This window comes from Peromyscus leucopus, chromosome 23 (genome assembly GCF_004664715.2).
Source record: "Peromyscus leucopus breed LL Stock chromosome 23, UCI_PerLeu_2.1, whole genome shotgun sequence".
Lineage (NCBI taxonomy): Eukaryota > Metazoa > Chordata > Mammalia > Rodentia > Cricetidae > Peromyscus > Peromyscus leucopus.
Window position 1 is genome coordinate 37,460,564 of NC_051082.1, and position 17,105 is coordinate 37,477,668.

Below are 17,105 nucleotides of genomic sequence, written 5' to 3' on the forward strand. Positions count from 1 at the left end.
TTTTGATACATCAACATGAGTATGTTCTTCCCCCAAGATGAACAGATTCTAAATGTGCATTTTAGCCTGTGGCACGGACATCTCTTGTTTGTTTATCTCCATATAAGTGGTGCATACAAACTGCAGGTTAACAAGGGTGTGCATGAGCTATGCAACATTCTCTGTCCTCCAGAGGCTCACAGTCTGGTGGAGGAAATGACTTGAAGCAGTGAAGCAAACAAATAATTATGTTGTTAATGACTGAGATATACTCTGAAAAGAAAAATACAGTATGTTTACAGAGAACACAACAGGAAGCATGGAAGAAGACTGTAGTGTTATCTGTTAGAGGGAGGAAAATTGAAAAGAACTGGCTTGCAGGGAAAGAATAAGATGCCACTCTAATGAGTAGTGTTTGTGAAGCAGCCTATTTATTAGGTGGTTGAATGGACAGAAAAGGTTAGGGAAATGGCTAGAGATGAGATTTTTAAGAGTTACCAGTTTGCAGAAGGCAAACCTGCATTGTGATAGCTAGAGTTATCCGTCCGGTAAAGAGGACTCACACATCGGGGTAGGCTAGCAGAGGAATGAGGAAGAGTAGGTGGGAGTATTAGCACATGTACACTGCCAGGGAGGACAGGGAGATGAGGACTCAAGTGGAGGGGTGTGCTTGACCCTTCCATAATAGAATAGAAGTTGGGTCAGAAGCATGGCCTCTGAGTTTTGTTCATGCCCATGGGAGGGAAGAGGGTGAAACGGCACAAAGAGGTGAAGAGGGGTGAGTCTAAGAGCAGAAAGGGGAATGAGATCTTTTTAAGTGCTGATTGGAAACATCTAAGTAATGAGGAAGAAGCTGGAGTTGGAAGGAAAATGATAGACACTGGCTTAAGGATTTCAGACTGCAGCATTTTGCTTAGAAAGCATTTTGTTGTTGTCACACTGGGCAGAGCTGCCACTGTGAGGGAAGATGAGATTCAAAGATTGCCTTTATATTTGTTCTTTATATTTATGATGGTAACCTTTCCTTTTCTCAATTTTTAGGCCTTTTCTGATGCTATTAAAAAATGGCAGGAGCTATCACCTGAAGCCAGTGGAAAACGGAAAAAGAGGAAAGAAATGAATCAGTATTCTTTCATAGATTTCAAATTTGAACAAGGTAATGGGAAGCTGAGTGTCAGCAATACCGTGTAAAGTTGTAATTTGCTACCTTTTTGGTGAGGCAGCTGAAGCGGGGCACAGTGTATTTGCTGTTTACAGCGGCCCAATAAGTGCAAGAGTAACTGATTAGGACCATTTGGACAGTACATCAAAATTTATAGACAGTAGCTGCAGTTGTTGACTTCCTCTTTCCTTAGGTACGTTATAGCAGGAAAAGCCTGTGCAGTGGAGAATTTTGTGTGTGGACTAACTGGAAATGATGCTAATCATAAACACTGTTCTTGAGATGTCAGAATTGGCTGTATAGTTGTACCAACCTTATTCACTCATCAGTTCATGATTAATTGCTATAGAGAGCCAGTTTTGTACCTGATAGCATCACTGGTAGCCAGATTTTTATAAAATTTCTTTATTCCTTTTGGAATAACTGCAGTAAGTCTCTCAAAGAAATCACCTGAGGTCTGAGCCCCCCTCACACACAGACTGCAGGATTTTGTAACATTCCATGTGACTTGATTATATCAACAAAGGAATTCATTGCTCTTTAGCCACATCACAAATAGGAAAGTTAGTTGCCTTCTCCTATTTGTCTTTTGTTACATGCTTGTTTCCAAAGTTTCATTCCAAGTATATCTAAATAAAAATGAGAAAAGTTTTGGATTCATGAATTCTTCATTCTAGCTCTCATTCTCTGAGGCTGTGACTCAGGGGTCAGGTCCCTCAGCAGTCTGTGGAGCAGTGCCTTTGTGACAGTCTCACTTGTCTCTGGTTATGATGTAGGTGTCTCTCACTCAGCTAAACTAATGCAGTTTCTGTCATCCCTAAGATGTAGTCAAAAGGCTGTTGTTTCTGGTGTTCAGTAGTGGAGAGCATGTTCCTTGCAATATGTTTTACCCCCTTGTTGGCCAGCTCTGTCTTTCACAAAGCTCTTCTTTATATCATGACAAAATACACTTCATGAAACTTCTTGCCACAGCTGCAGGTCGTATGGTTGAAAAGAAAGGAAAACAAACAAACAACAAAAAAAAAAATAAAAATAAAATAAAACGAAGTGTAAAAGGGCTGAGTATCTTACCGTTTCATCTACGTGTAGATGAGCTGTAATTCCAATCCTGGTGATCTGACTTCACAGCTGATTCTTAGCACTATGCTTCACTATCCCTAAAGCAAAAGACTGGATTTCAAATCAGAAGTTTACATTTGTTTGTTTGTTTTTCTGAGACAGGGTTTTCTGTGTATCCCTGGCTGTCCTAGAACTAGCTGTGTAGACCAGGCTAACCTCAAATTCAGAGATCTGCCTGCCTCTGCCTCCTGAGTGCTGGGATTAAAGATGTGCACCACCACCTCTGCTTAAGAAGAATAAGAGGAAAAGAGGGTAAATAAATGAGGAACCAGACAATAAATACTGTTAAAATTAAAAGATTGTCAAGAATAAGCCAGTAATAATTGATTATCTGTATGTAATCATTTTCTAGGCAAATTAACAGGCGAAAACAATGCCGGAACAGACCACTTTTTCTGGCTTTTATTCTGTGTGTGATTTTGATGAGTCTAGGTGCTGCTCTTTTAGATAGTCTAAGTAGTTGAAGATTTCACTATTAAAAGTTTAACATATAGCCAGGTGGTGGTGGCACACGCCTTTAATGCCAGCACTTGGGAGGCAGAGACAGGTGAATCTCTGAGTTCCAGACTAGCCAGGTCCACCAGGTGAGTTTCAGTACAGCCAGAGCTACACAGAGAAACCCTGTCTTGAAAAATAAAAAAGTTTAACATACATAAAGTATATTTGGATCTTGCCACAGTTTCTGAAAAAAAAAAAATCTGTTAATATCAGGTATGGACAAGGATATGAAGCAAATGGAACCCATACATTGCTGTTGTTTGGGGGTTATATATTGGAAAGACCATTTTGGGAAACCTGTAGTTATATTCTAGAGCTTAATGTAAGCGTGTCCTAACTTTCCTGTAAGCCCAGGTCTGACTGGCAGGTTGACCATTAAAAAAACACAGGGCATTCTAGCTATATCTAGAATAGCTCAGAACTGTAAAGACACAGTTCTTATATGGGTAATAAACTGTATCCTCTGGGGCTGGAGAGATGGCTCAGAGGTTAAGAGCACTGACTGCTCCTCCAGAAAACCTGGGTTCAATTCCCAGCACCCACATGGCAGCTTAGAACTATAACTCTCAGCCGGGCGGTGGTGGCGCACGCCTTTAATCCCAGCACTCGGGAGGCAGAGCCAAGCGAATCTCTGTGAGTTCGAGGCCAGCCTGGGCTACCAAGTGAGCTCCAGGAAAGGCGCAAAGCTACGCAGAGAAACCCTGTCTCGAAAAACCAAAAAAAAAAAAAAAGAAAGAACTATAACTCTCATTCCAGGGCTTCTGACCCTCTCATGCTGGGAAAACACCAATGAACATGAAAAATATATATATAAATAAATAAAAATAAACTGAATGCTCACCTAGTTCAGTGCTGTCAGAGTAGGTGAGACTTTGCAGTTGGTGCTCACAAAGAAAAAAGTGAGGAAGGACAAAAAGCCTTAACCACAGATTAAGCATAAGGCACAAGGTCTCAACTGTGAGATGAATTGTAGGAAGCCATAGTGTCCTGCCACAGGGCTGGTGGGGTGGTGCTAAGTTGTAGAAGACAGAATAGTTGGCCTGTATTCCTAGTGAACAGTTGTCCATGTGATTTCACTTTGTTACATCTTCTAGGTAACGTAAAAATAGAAAAGAGGATGTTCTTTCTGGAAAACAAGCGTCGACATTGTAGATCTTATGACCAGCAGGCCCTCCTTCCAGCTGTGCAGCAAGAGCAGGAATTCTATGAGCAGAAAATCAAAGAGATGGCAGAGGTAAGAAGCTGTGTTCTGATCTTAGAATGTGGTTCTAAAGTTCTAGTTTGCTCCCCATTAGGATGTGGTACATGGCTGGCTTTTTTAAGAGTTCCTTTGGATGCTAGGGATATAGCCCAGCTTGGGTTCCATCACTAATATCACACGGGCTCACTTTTCAAAAAAGTATGATTGTTCAAGCCTCTAAGTCTAGCACTAAAAGCTAAGACAGGAGGATCTTGAATTGGAGGGTTTGTTTATTCCCCCATCCCCCTATACTGGGGATTAAGCCAGCAGTTAGCATTCTACCACTGAGCTACAACATCCAGCCCAAATTTTCCCTTTTTTAAATTGATTACATGGTAAAGTTTGCTTTTAGGTTTTGGTGTTTTTGAGACAAGGTCATGCTGTAAACCAGTCTGTCCTGGTACTAAATATGTGATCCAGACTGGTATTGAATTCCACCTTCATTATTCTACCTGCTTAGGTAACAGACCTGCACCACTACACCCAGCTCACAACAAAGTTTTTGTTTTTGAGTTTTTGTTTTGTTTTGTTTGTTCTCTTCTCACTACATCTTTTGACGAGTAATTTATTTATTTTTTATTTGCTTTTTTATGGAATGAAACAAGTTTTATTACTTCATGAAGCAAGCTTTTCTTTTGTGGTGAGTTTCTTTTCAGGTTTGTTTTCAGCACAGCAAAGGTTTTAAACAGAAAACAAAATTATATTTTGTAATGATGCTGTCTAACTTCATGGTTTCATGAATCAAATTGATATTACAGATTAGGGTTTTTTTTTTTACTATTTTGTATTGCATTTATTTACTGGACATGTGTATGTTTGTGGGCACATGTGTACCATGACATGTAAGATGTGTCTTTCACTCCCTTCAGACACAAATGGTGAAGAAGAAAGAAAAAGATGAATCTCATTTAGCTCTATAACTTTCCCAAATATTATTAAACATTCAATTCAGTTGGAATACACATACATTAATTATTTAATAAAAATCTAGGCTCTGATGGTACCAGGTTCTGAGTTCACAGAGACCCAAGCCTATGAGGTCACATTTTTTTGTTTTGTTTTGTTTTGGGGATTTTTGTTTGTTGTTGTATTGGTTTTTTGTTGTTATTGTTTTGTTTTGTTTTGAGAAAGGGTCTCCCTATGTAGTTCTGCCTGTACTGGAACTCTCTTTGTAGATGAGGCTGGCTTTGAACTCAGAGATAAACTTTCCTCTCCCTGGGATTAAAGGTGTATACCACCTTGTCCCACTGAGGTCATATTTCTTACAAGGATAGATAGAATTTGCTTTTTATTTATTTTTAATGTGTTAAATTTGTAGCAATAGAAAAAAAAAAAGTGGTGACCTAGCAGTCTCCCTGCACTCATATGTTTTAAGATACCAGTCTTTTTTTGGTTTTTCGAGACAGGGTTTCTCTGTGTAGCTTTGCGCCTTTCCTGGAGCTCACTTGGTAGCCCAGGCTGGCCTCGAACTCACAGAGATCCGCCTGGCTCTGCCTCCCGAGTGCTGGGATTAAAGGCGTGCGCCACCAACGCCCGAAGATACCAGTCTTATCTATGTGTGGTGATGTAATCCCAGCTACCCTGGAGACTGAGGCCAAGAATTAATAAAAGTTCAAGGCTACCCTAGATAATTTAGTGAGAGAGAGCCAAGGATGTGGCTGAATGGGAGAGCATTTGACTTAGCATGTGTGAGATGGTCCTATGTTTGGTTCCCGGACCACTGAGAAAATAATTGAATATACTGATATTCGTCGGGTGTGGGGCTTACACCTGCAGCCCTAGCACATGGGAGACTAAGGCAGGGGATCACAAGCACAAGGCCATCCTGAGCTATATACTAAGATCCTGTCTCCAAGAAAAAGTAAAAAGAAAAACTACTTTCACATGGGCATATCTTTGGTAAAGCAGTCAAAGTTAGTGTTTGTTTTGTTTTTTCTTTAAATTTTGAAGTAATTCTATGCAACAACAACAAACAACAACAAAAAAAAAAAAAAAAACGAAAAATGCACCAGGCATGGTGGCTCATACCTTCAATTCCAGCACTCAGGAGGCAGAAGCAGGTGTATCTCTGTGAGTTCAAGGCCAGCCTGGTCTACTAAGAGTTTCAGGAAAGCCAGGCTGTTATACAAAGAAACCCTATCTTGAAAAACCAAAAAAAGAAGAAATGATTGCAGCATCTGGGCATAAGAACTGATCCTGAGGAGAGGCCCTTGTCAACTGAGTTGAAAATAGCTGAATCAGCATTCTTTCTCCCCCACTCCCACCCCCCTTATTATTTCTCTACCACTCACAGAATACCATTTTTACTGTAAAGAAAACAACTGGAAAATTATTGATTAATTAATATTAGTATTTGGGTGGACACTGTCTCAAAATGAAGTGATAGTTTGTATATATTGATAAAAAAAATTCTACATCTCAAGCAAACATTAGAATTTGAAGAAAGTTTTCATCTTGATCCATCCACCAGAGTCACCTTTATTAATACCACCATGGAGGGTTGCAAAGATAGCTCAGAGATTAAGAGCCCTGGCTGCTCTCCCAAAGGACTTAGATTTAATTCCCAGCACCCACATGGTGGCTCCAACTATCTGTAACTCCATTCCCAGGGGATCTGATGCCTTCCTCTGGCCCTCTGTGGGTACCAGGCACACACATAGTACACAGACGTGCTTGTAGGAAAAACAACCCATACACATAAAAATCACCACAGAGCTCATCCGAAAATGATTTAGAGAATTAATGGATTCTCTGTTACTTGTAGTCATTTTTAACCTTATATCCAAGTTATCATCTGGCCAATGGCAGCCCCTTTGTCCTGACCTGGTAGTCTCTGACCACATCCTTGCTCTGGTCTCCCTGGCCTTGTGTTTTGTTTTGTTTTGTTTTGTTTTTGTTGTTTGTTTGTTTTTTGGTTTTTCAAGACAGGGTTTCTCTGTGTAGCTTTGCGCCTTTTCCTGGAACTCACTTGGTAGTCCAGGCTGACCTCGAACTCACAGAGATCCACCTGGCTCTGCCTCCTGAATGCTGGGATTAAAGGCGTGCGCCACCACCTCCCGGCCTCCTGGCCTTGTTTTAGTTAGAGTTTCTATTGCTGTGATGAAATACTATGGAGAAGAAGGGGTTTATTTGTTTTATATTACTATATCATCTAAGGAAGTCAAGACAGGAACTCAAATAGGGAAAAAACCTGCAGGCTGGAGCTAATACACAGGCCATGGAGGGGTGCCACTTAACTGACTTGCTCATCATTGCTTGCTCAACCTCTTTTCTTATAGAACCCAGGGCCACCAGCCTAGGGATGGCACCACCCACAATGGGTTGGGCCCTTCAGCTAATCACTAATTAAGAAAAATACCCTCAGGCTTGCCTACAGCCAGATCATAGGAAGCATTTTCTCAGTTGAGGTCACCTCCTCTCAAATGACTTTAGCCTGTGTCAAGTTGACATAAAACTATCCAGCACAGGCCTAGACCTGAAAATTTCTCCAAAGTGCTTTACTTTCTTTATTGGGAATTGTAGCTAGAGTTTTCCTGCCTTGCCCACAGTCAGGACAAATCTTTGTCACCTTTGCCAGTCCCACCGCCGCTCAGACCCAACCAAGTAAACACAGAGACTTATATTGCTTACAAACTGTATGGCCGTGGCAGGCTTCTTGCTAACTGTTCTTATAGCTTAAATTAATCCATTTCCATAAATCTATACCCTGCCACGAGGCTCGTGGCTTACCGGCGTCTTTACATGCTGCTTGTCCTGGCAGTGACTCCTGCCTTCCTGTTCTTTTATTTCTCCTCTCTGTTAGTCCCGCCTATACTTCCTGCCTAGCCACGGCCAATCAGGTTTTATTTATTGACCAATCAGAGCAACTTGACATACAGACCATTCCACAGCACAGCCAAGTGCAGACCATCTCAGACACCTGCACTCAGGCCCATGGTCCTAATCATCCTCTATACGGACCTGCTGGGTAAAGCCACGAGGAACCCAAGAACGGGCTCCCACAGGCATACAGAACATCCCACAGCAGGGAATTTCATGCTGAGATTTCTGATTAGAATTCAATGTACAGGTTTTATTACTGCCTTCGTTTTATGGGATGTATGTGTGTATGTAAGGATCTTGACTCTTAATCACTTAACATGATTCCTACCACATTTGAAGATTTTTAGAATCACTTGATCCCAGTGATACACACCTACAGCCCCAGATGGGAGGCTGAGTCAGGGGAATCATTTTTACCTCAGAAGCTCAGAGTCAGCCTGAGCACCATAGCAAGACTGCTGCAAAAGAAAAACACAAAACCATAAAGTTGCTAGAAACAATTTTGGTTGTGCCATTAACATGAACAGTTATATTGGTGAAATTATTAAGGCCACTCCACATAGTTAAGAAATGTCCAGAGAGCCCAATTCTTCTCTCACTTCCTCTGTATCTTTACTTACTTTAAGTGATTGCAAATAGGTATGGGTATTTTATTTGTTTCTCTTTCTTATCCAAAAGATAGACTGAAATAATTTTTTCTGCCCTATTTTTTAATTAAAATTTTTTTTATTTTACATACCAACCATAGTTTCCCCTCCCTCCTCTGAAATAAATTATTTTTAAAAAGGAAATAAGGCTAGCAAGATGGCCCAGTGAGTAAAGACACTTGCTGATCAAAGTGTTTGACTTCCCATGTGAGGATGTATGGAGAGAACTGGCTTCACAAAGTTGTCCTCTGACACATGTATAGTATTATCAAAACATTTCTCAGGGAAATACTCTTCAGCTTCTGCTGTTTCACTTAGAGCATACTAGCAACCATGTAACAGTCATCCACAGAGGTCTTCCTCTTTGCTTTTTAAAACTACCTGCTATAACATTGTCTGATTAAGGTTCAGGCTTGTTTTCAGGGTTTTACTGTTTATAACTAAGTTTGTACATACATCAGTTCAGATTTATGCTTTAGGGCATCTTGGGGACAGATTTCTGAACATGACTTTGATAGCTAAACAAAGTGGCACACAACTGTAATCCCAGCACTTGAAAGGCAAGGGCATGCATATCTCCATGAGTTCGATTTACATAGCGAGTTCTAGGCCAGCCAGGGCTATATAGTGAGCCTCTGTCTCAGAATAAAAGTTTTGGCCAGGCATGGTGGTTCATGCCTTTAATCCCAACACTCAAGGTGGGGGAGGGAGGCAGGCTGATCTTTATGCGTTTGAGTCCAGCCTTGGTTTACATAGTGAGTTTTAGGTCAACAATGCCAAGACCAAATAGAGAGATTCTATCTCAAAAAACAAAGATTTTTTTCACTGTTGAGTTAATACCACATGCCTCCTTCATAGGTAGCCATTTTACATCTTCAGCAGCAATATGAGTGCTGATGGCTTCCCATCTTCACCAGCAAATTGTGTTATCAAACTTGGTTTTGGTCCATTTAGCTTTGTGTTTGCTTATGTTGTTCTTTGCTGTTCCAGAATGTTTTGTGTTTGTTCCCTTATTTACTCTGCAGATTATCCTTTGGTAGCTTTTTCAACTACTAAACCATGTTAACTGTTAATAATGTACATAAATTGAAATCCATGCTAATGGCTTATGGTCTTTCTACACTTGTATCTGAATGTTTGATTCTTTTGTTCTTCAGCATGAAGACTTTTTGCTTGCCCTGCAGATGAATGAAGAACAATATCAAAAGGTATTTTGAAATCTCACCAAGTTCATTTATTCTGGGTATACTTGTTGGGCTTTTGAAAGGAAACTTTTACTATGTAACCTATTAACTTGTCAGTTTGCAGTTCACTCAAGTGTTAAATATCTTCATATAAGACCAAACAGAACTGAAAGGGGAGATAGATAACGTTCATTCTTAAAGAGCATGACCAGAAATTCACTAGGCAGTTACTAGAAGGGACTGTTCTGCACTCCTACACTCAGATTCCCTGTGTGTAGCCATGGGCCAGGGGTTTCTGTGCCGTATCTGACAACTTGCTTAGTGACTTTTTTGAGCATGTCTGAAAGCAGGCTGCTGACTGGATCTGTCTCGGTGAGCACTGACATTGCATGCAACTTTAATTGTTTTCCTCAGTCTCTTAACCACAAGCAAGGGCTGGCTTATGGTGTCTTTGACAAGAGGAACAAATCCAGCTTTAGAAAGCTTCTTGAGCTCATGGCCATGGCAGCCATCTTTCAGTACAAACAGAAAGGGAAAGAGGAGGGGCACTCGCTATATGTTTTTTGAGGAAACATGGAGTTGTTCCTTTGGCCACTTAATGCGAATCTATAAGAAGGGTGATATTGTAGACATCAAGGGAATGGGCACTGTTCAAAAAGGAATGCCTTGTAAGTGTTACCACGGCGAAACCAGAAGAGTTTACCCAGCATGCCATGGGCATCATTGTAAACAAACAAGTCAAGGGCAAGATTCTTGCCAAGAGAAATAATGTGCGTATTGAGCACATCAAGCACTCTAAGAGCCAAGATAGCTTCCTGAAGTGGGTGAAGGAAAACGACCAAAAGAAAAAGGAAGCCAAAGAGAAGGGCACTTGGGTTCAGCTGAAGTGCCAGCTTGCTCTACCCAGAGACACACACTTTGTGAGGACTAATGGGAAGGAGCCTGAACTGCTGGAGCCATTTCTTTTTTTTTTTTTTTTTTTTTTTTTTTTTTTTTTTTTTTTTTCGTTTTTTTTCTTTGCTTTCTGGAACTCGCTTGGAGACCAGCTGGCCTCGAACTCCAGGATCCGCCTTCTGCATTTTCATAAATTCATGGCCTAATGTACAAAAAGAAATAAAAGACTTGGTCTGTAAAAAGAGCCTGGTTGGCCTCAAAACTTGAGTTTCTCAGTGTCCTAAGTATTGTCATTACACATACATTGTTAGGATATCCAGCTTCTGATCCAGGTTTAGATAGCAAAAAAAGTTTGTTGTTATTTGGTGTCTCCCAAGAGTCAGTTTTGACCTCATTGTGTGTCTGGTGCATGGAAGTATATAGGGCTGTAGATGAAGCCTCAGTTCTTGAATGGGGTGCAGGAGAGTTTACATGTATCTTCTTTGGCTTGCAGGATGGACAGCTGATTGAGTGTCGCTGCTGCTATGGGGAGTTTCCATTTGAGGAGCTGACACAGTGCGCCGATGCTCACTTGTTTTGTAAAGAATGTCTCATCAGATATGCCCAAGAGGCAGTATTCGGGTCTGGAAAGGTAAGTATGTTATGCACATAAATATGAAAAATGACTATGCTTATAAACAGGTGCACTTATTGTGTGGGAAGCAAAATTCTGATGATGGGTGATAATGTTCATGACCTGATTTGTGTCATGTTGGTTCTGAGTAAAATAGGTTTCCTGACTCCTTCATGCCCTATGTCTAGCTCCACAGGGCCCCTGCACTCACTTTCTTGGTCACAGTTAGATTAAAGGGTATTAGATAAAGGGTGAGCTCATTTTTGTGTTTGAGCATATGAAAGAAAGTGCACTAATATAATTTCACATACTTTAAAGATTTTATAGTTTGTTTAAAAAGTCGTAAGTAAGCCAGGCGGTGGTGGCGCACGCCTTTAATCCCAGCACTCGGGAGGCAGAGCCAGGCGGATCTCGGTGAGTTCGAGGCCAGCCTGGGCTAACAAGTGAGTTCCAGGAAAGACACAAAGCTACACAGAGAAACCCTGTCTCGAAAAACCAAAAAAAAAAAAAAAAAAAAAAAAAAAAGTCGTAAGTATAAGATCATATTTCTCAGTCCAAAGTTTATTTCACTGAACACCAACAAAACAGTATTAAGAGTTATGTAAGTTGGGCGGTGGTGGCGCACACCTTTAATCCCAGCACTCTGGTAATGCTTGCTAGTGGGCTGGAGAGATGGCTCAGCCGTTAAAGGCTGGGCTCACAACCAAAAAAATACTGAGAAACACTCTCTGGGTTAGGAGGAAAAGCTTCAGCCTCAAGCCCTCTCATTGATTGCTCAAAGCACTGGCTACTCCCATGGCCCCTGAACATGTGGATCTCTTCCTACTAGCAAGCCAGGCATTCAATTCTGCAGTTGTCATCATTTCACATACTTTAAGTCAATTCAGTTTGACACCACCTGTCTGGAGAGTGTCAGATTCTACAGGTTGAAGGCCTCTGGAACATCTTTCTCTTGAACTACAAACTGGGATTTTCATGACCCGATCATTAGGCTTAGTTGACTCTTTAAAGTTCTCAGAACTCAGAGAAATGCTTACACTTAAGATTTATTACAAAGATTGTTGTAAAGCTCCAGATCAGCAGACTGATCAGGAGATAGAGCAAGGTCCCTAGATAGAGCTCTGTTTCTAAAGAGTTAGGATACACCACCATCCCAGCAAGGGTTTGGAGTTTTGCTGCCCTTCCTATAAGCCTCCAGTTTTTAATGTCCAGAAGTTCTCCAGACCCTGTCCTTTAAATTTGTATGGAGATTTTATTATGTAGATAAGATGGAAGTATGGACAACTTGTGGAAATGGCATTAGACAAGAGTTTGATAGACTAGAGAAACTCAACAAGGCTCTCTGTTCAGATTCTTCCTGGGCTTACTGTAGTGTTCCTGTAGGTGTGGAGTATGACCACCATCTGAAATTAAGTATCTTACAGTATGCTATCACATAACAAGGTCAGAGAGTTGCTTTATGGCCAGCTCCAATACAAAAAGACAAAGTTGTTGTGTATGTAGTTTTTTGGACTGGCCTTGAAAATAAATTCTAGTTTCTGTGGCCTGCCTCAGAGAGGGAAAAGGAGCAGTTAAAAGAAGGTAAGCAAGGGTCAGAGAGATTGCTTTCTCAGGCTGAAAGTACCCAACATTATAACAAATGATGTCTCTTGACTTTATCACTCAGAAGCTGTTTTGAAGCTGTTCTGGAGCCAAGGACAAAAGGTCAAAAACTTTAACCTTATTATTCTAGTCACTGAGGAAGTAATAGGGGCCATGGAAACCGTGACTGAAAATGAAAAGATTTATAGGTCACAATAGTATCACCCTGACACAGTTTAGAAGAGACCAAAGAGGGCTACCATGTGGGCTCCTGCACCAGAAAAGATGTAAGCAGAAAACATAGTAAAATGTTATGCCTTAGCTTCTTCCCCTGGAAAAGGGAGATGCTTAGGAGACTATTGGGAACATTAAGTGAGATCATTTCCATGTGTTCACTTTGGTGTCCACCTTTCTACTGTTAGGGTTCCTCAGATGTCTGGCATTTTTCTTTTTTTTAAATTTATTTATTTATTATGTACACAGAAGAGGGTGCCAGATCTCATTACAGGTGGCTATGAGCCACCATGTGGGTGCTGGAAATTGAACTCAGGACCTCTGGAAGCTGGAAGAGTAGTCGGTGTTCTTAACCTCTGAGCCATCTCTCCACTTTTTTTTTTTTTTTTTTTTTTTTTCCTCTCTGTGTAGCTTTGTGCCTTTCCTGGAACTCACTTGGTAGCCCAGGCTGGCCTTGAACTCACAGAGATCCACCTGGCTCTGCCTCCCGAGTGCTGGGATTAAAGGAGTGCGCCACCACCGCCCGGCCATTTTTCCTTTCTTAAGATCTCTTTGGAAGCTATCTGAGCTACAGGTGTATAGGCTGAATGGTGACTTTGAGTGCCTAAATATTGTGATCCTCCATTGACAGCTTAAGGCATATTCTATGAAATTGCCCCCATCCCAGCATCCTAGAACTGAGTGGAAAGAAGGAATTGGAGACATTGTGATTCCATGTGCAGATTTTGGGCCACACTCATGAGGGCCACACTCGAACTCTACTGTCTCTGTTGATTTTCATTCAGAGACAGTCAGAATAGAAGCCCAAACCACTTCCTTCCCACTTCCTTACCTAGTTATCACCTCTCCCCTCCCATTCCAAGAGGTTTTCCAGCTTTACAGATCCTACAAGGGAAGCAGCTACTTCAGACACTGTAACCAGCCTCCTCTAGCCAACTGAGCCATGTTACCTTAACTATTGGTGTTCCATCTTTATAGATTGTAGCTTGGCCTGCTGGATGAGAAAGGCCTTTATGCTCTTACTTAATGCTTCCTGGTTTTGCTATCCCCATATCTGCTCTTGCCACTGTCCCTTCCCTTGAAAGATGGGTCTGACTTCCTTAGCTTTTTGTTATTCTGAATCCTTAGTTAACTTTTTCTTGCCTGCTTACTTTATTCTAGTCAGAACTCAGCTGCATGGAAGGCAGCTGCACATGTTCCTTCCCTACGAGTGAACTGGAGAAAGTGCTCCCTCAGACCATTTTGTACAAATATTATGAACGGAAAGCTGAAGAAGAAGTCGTGGCAGCCTATGCTGATGAGCTTGTCCGGTGAGTTCTGAAAGTCAACTGATTTCCCAAAGTAGAGTCTGCTTGAGCATTTGATCAGGCAAGAAGATCTGTGTCATAGCTGCCTTGTCTGTTTTCTGGCACTTCTTGCTGAGAAATGAAATTAATTAAGCTTTATAATGAAAACATCTATCAATGGACTCTTTATGTTCCTTACTTACTACCTAATCAGCCTGTAGTTGAATCATTGTGCCCTGGATGGGAAGAAAAGTAATGGTTACAAAGAATCCTTGAAAGCTTGAGGTATGTGGTTGACAGTAAATTTGGACACTGGGAAGGTGCCTGTATTCCCTGGTAAGTGCAAGTAAAGGAAGAAGCTCAGTCTAGGTTATAATGAAAACTAAGGAGTACAACGCACTGTCTACCTTGCTTAATGGTCTATCTTAGTAGCACAGTCTCACAAAGCCTACTTTAACCATCTTGAGTGATGCTACCTTTCCTATTTATTTATTCCAGGTGCCCCTCATGTAGCTTCCCTGCCCTGTTGGACAGTGATGTGAAGAGGTTCAGCTGCCCGAATCCTCGCTGCCGAAAGGTAAGGGAGACAGTTTTTTTCTAACATATTGCTTGAATTTTGGTACTTTGCACTATTTGATGAACCTGTATAGTTTATGTTCTATCTGCATACTGATGCATGAGAACAGTTTGCCTGTTCCTTATCATGAAGCAGGTGATGATCAGTGCTTTGTATGGTAGTTAGCATGGTTAGAGATGAGAATACTTTTGGGATTCCATTTCCAAAGCTCAAGATCTCATTTCTATGTCATTTTATAAAGACAGGTACTCTGATACAAAATGTGAAGGGTTTTAATTTTCTTCTGCTGTGTCATATTGCTTGCTTGCTCTTTTCCCTGTTCTGTGCTCAAATGTAGTATATACACACATATACTTCCTGCCACTTTCAGATTTTAGATTGAAGAACTAAGCACCATGTTAGCATCTATGTCATATCTGGTAGTTTCACTTGATTCTTCTCTCATAACCAGTCATTTCAGGAGAGGCCAGAGCTGTGTAGTCACCTCACTGCTGAAAGTCCTTTAGTAAGACTTCTACTCTAAGAATGTCTTAAAGTTTACCAACTATTTATAAATTACTTAGGAGTTCTAATAGACATTGCCTTCCATCTAGACAGATGTGGTTTTGGCCATTTTATAAAACTACATGATCAGAGTTGAGTATTGCCTTAATTTGGGAATAGTGAAAAAACTCTAAGGTAAAGGTTGGAAAAGGAAGAAGATACTAATGAACTAAAACTTTACTTCATTGTTTTAATATTAATATTTCTGTGTGAAACCTGTATGCATTCTTGAAGTTGATGTAGCCATTTTGTAAGTTGTCCCTACTTCAGGCAGTTGCTGTACAGTGCTGGCCTCTTGGAATAGGAAAACACAGGTGTTTCTGTAGGTGTCTGGTATGTCAGGCACTGGAGCGCTTGAGCAGGTGATGCCTGAGCTAAGACAGAGAAATAAAAACATAACTAAAGTAAGTGAAGGGTGAAGGAATGTTCTAGCCAAGAAGTAACATCACCCTGGACGTTGGCTGGTGTCATGAGGTGGGTCAGAGCAGGCATTGCATCCTGAGTGAGGGAGAGGCAAAGCATCGGGAAGACCTTCTTGGCTGATAAGAAGCATACAGCAAGTTGTCCTCTGATCTCTGTGCACATGAGCCCACATACATACACAAAGTAAATACAATTTTTAAAAAATGAGCCTAGAGAGAGGACTCAGCAGTTAAGAACATTTCCTGGGAAGGTGTTCAGTTCCCAGCACCTACATGGCAGCTCACAACTATTTGTAACTCCCAATACTAGGTAATCCAATGCCCTTCTAAACTCGTTAAGCACCAGACATACACACAGAGCACAGACATAAATGCAGGCAAAATATTCATATACATTTAAAAAAGGGAGAAAGAAAGAACAAACAAAATATGGTGGTCCTTATCTTTGATCCCAGCACTCAGGAGGCAGAGGCAAATAGATAGATCTCTGTGAGTTAAAGGCCAGCCCGATCTACATAGTTCCAGTTCAGCCAAGGGCTACACTGTAAGAACCCCACCCCCTTTTTTTTTCTTATGTGAAAACATCTATAAAATTCAGTGGATATTTTCAGCAGAAACCATGCAAACAAGGAAGTCTGGTAGCTTAAAGTGCTGAAAGAAACCGAAAAGGACCACACACCCTTAATTCCAGTCAGAGGCAGGAGGATTAATATGAATTTCAGGCTAGCCTGTTCTACATAGCAAGTTCCAGACTACCTAAGGCTACCTAGTGAGACACTATCTTTAAAAAAATAAAAATTAAAAAGTTTTAAAAATGAAGAAAAAAGCAAGGCTTGGGAAGATAGCACAACCAGTAAAGTACTTGCTACAATTAGTATGAGGTCCTGCATTCAATTCTAAGTATGGTGGCTCACACCACAATGTCAGCACTTGGGAGGCAGAAATTGACTCTCATCAGTGAGTACAAGTCCCAGCAAGAGACCCTTTCTTTAAAACCAAGGTAAATGGCTCCTGAGGAACAACACCCCAGGTTGGCCTGACATCCGTATGTATACTTTTACACATACATGAAAATGCACACACATATACAAAAAGGAGAAACCAGATGTGTTCCTGTAATCCCAGTATTTGGGAACAAAGACTAAATAACAACACAAATGCATATAAAATTCTAGTCTATTTTTAAGTAACTATATTTTTTTCTTTTAATTATTAAAATTGCATTTATTTGCGTGTGCACATGGGTCTATTGTGTTTCTGTATGCACACATGGAAGTCGAAGCAGCTTGTGGGAATGGATTCTC

The 17,105-nt window shown here is 40.9% G+C and overlaps 1 protein-coding gene and 1 pseudogene across 7 annotated transcripts in view; both read left to right on the forward strand.

Moving 5' to 3' along the window:
- Rnf216 (ring finger protein 216) overlaps positions 1 to 17,105 on the forward strand; it is a 150,939-nt gene that overhangs the window by 33,535 nt on the left and 100,299 nt on the right. For all 7 annotated transcript variants that reach the window (XR_005089848.1, XM_037198430.1, XM_028862593.2 and 4 more), the window contains 6 exons: positions 1,021 to 1,135; positions 3,853 to 3,992; positions 9,625 to 9,675; positions 11,039 to 11,176; positions 14,135 to 14,283; positions 14,758 to 14,836. Coding sequence is in view for 6 of the 7 variants with exons in the window: in XM_037198430.1 (XP_037054325.1) it covers positions 1,021 to 1,135; positions 3,853 to 3,992; positions 9,625 to 9,675; positions 11,039 to 11,176; positions 14,135 to 14,283; positions 14,758 to 14,836 (672 nt within the window). In the remaining variant the exon portion in view is untranslated. The remainder of the gene's footprint in view (positions 1 to 1,020; positions 1,136 to 3,852; positions 3,993 to 9,624; positions 9,676 to 11,038; positions 11,177 to 14,134; positions 14,284 to 14,757; positions 14,837 to 17,105) is intronic.
- LOC114687961 lies at positions 9,692 to 10,610 on the forward strand (annotated as a pseudogene).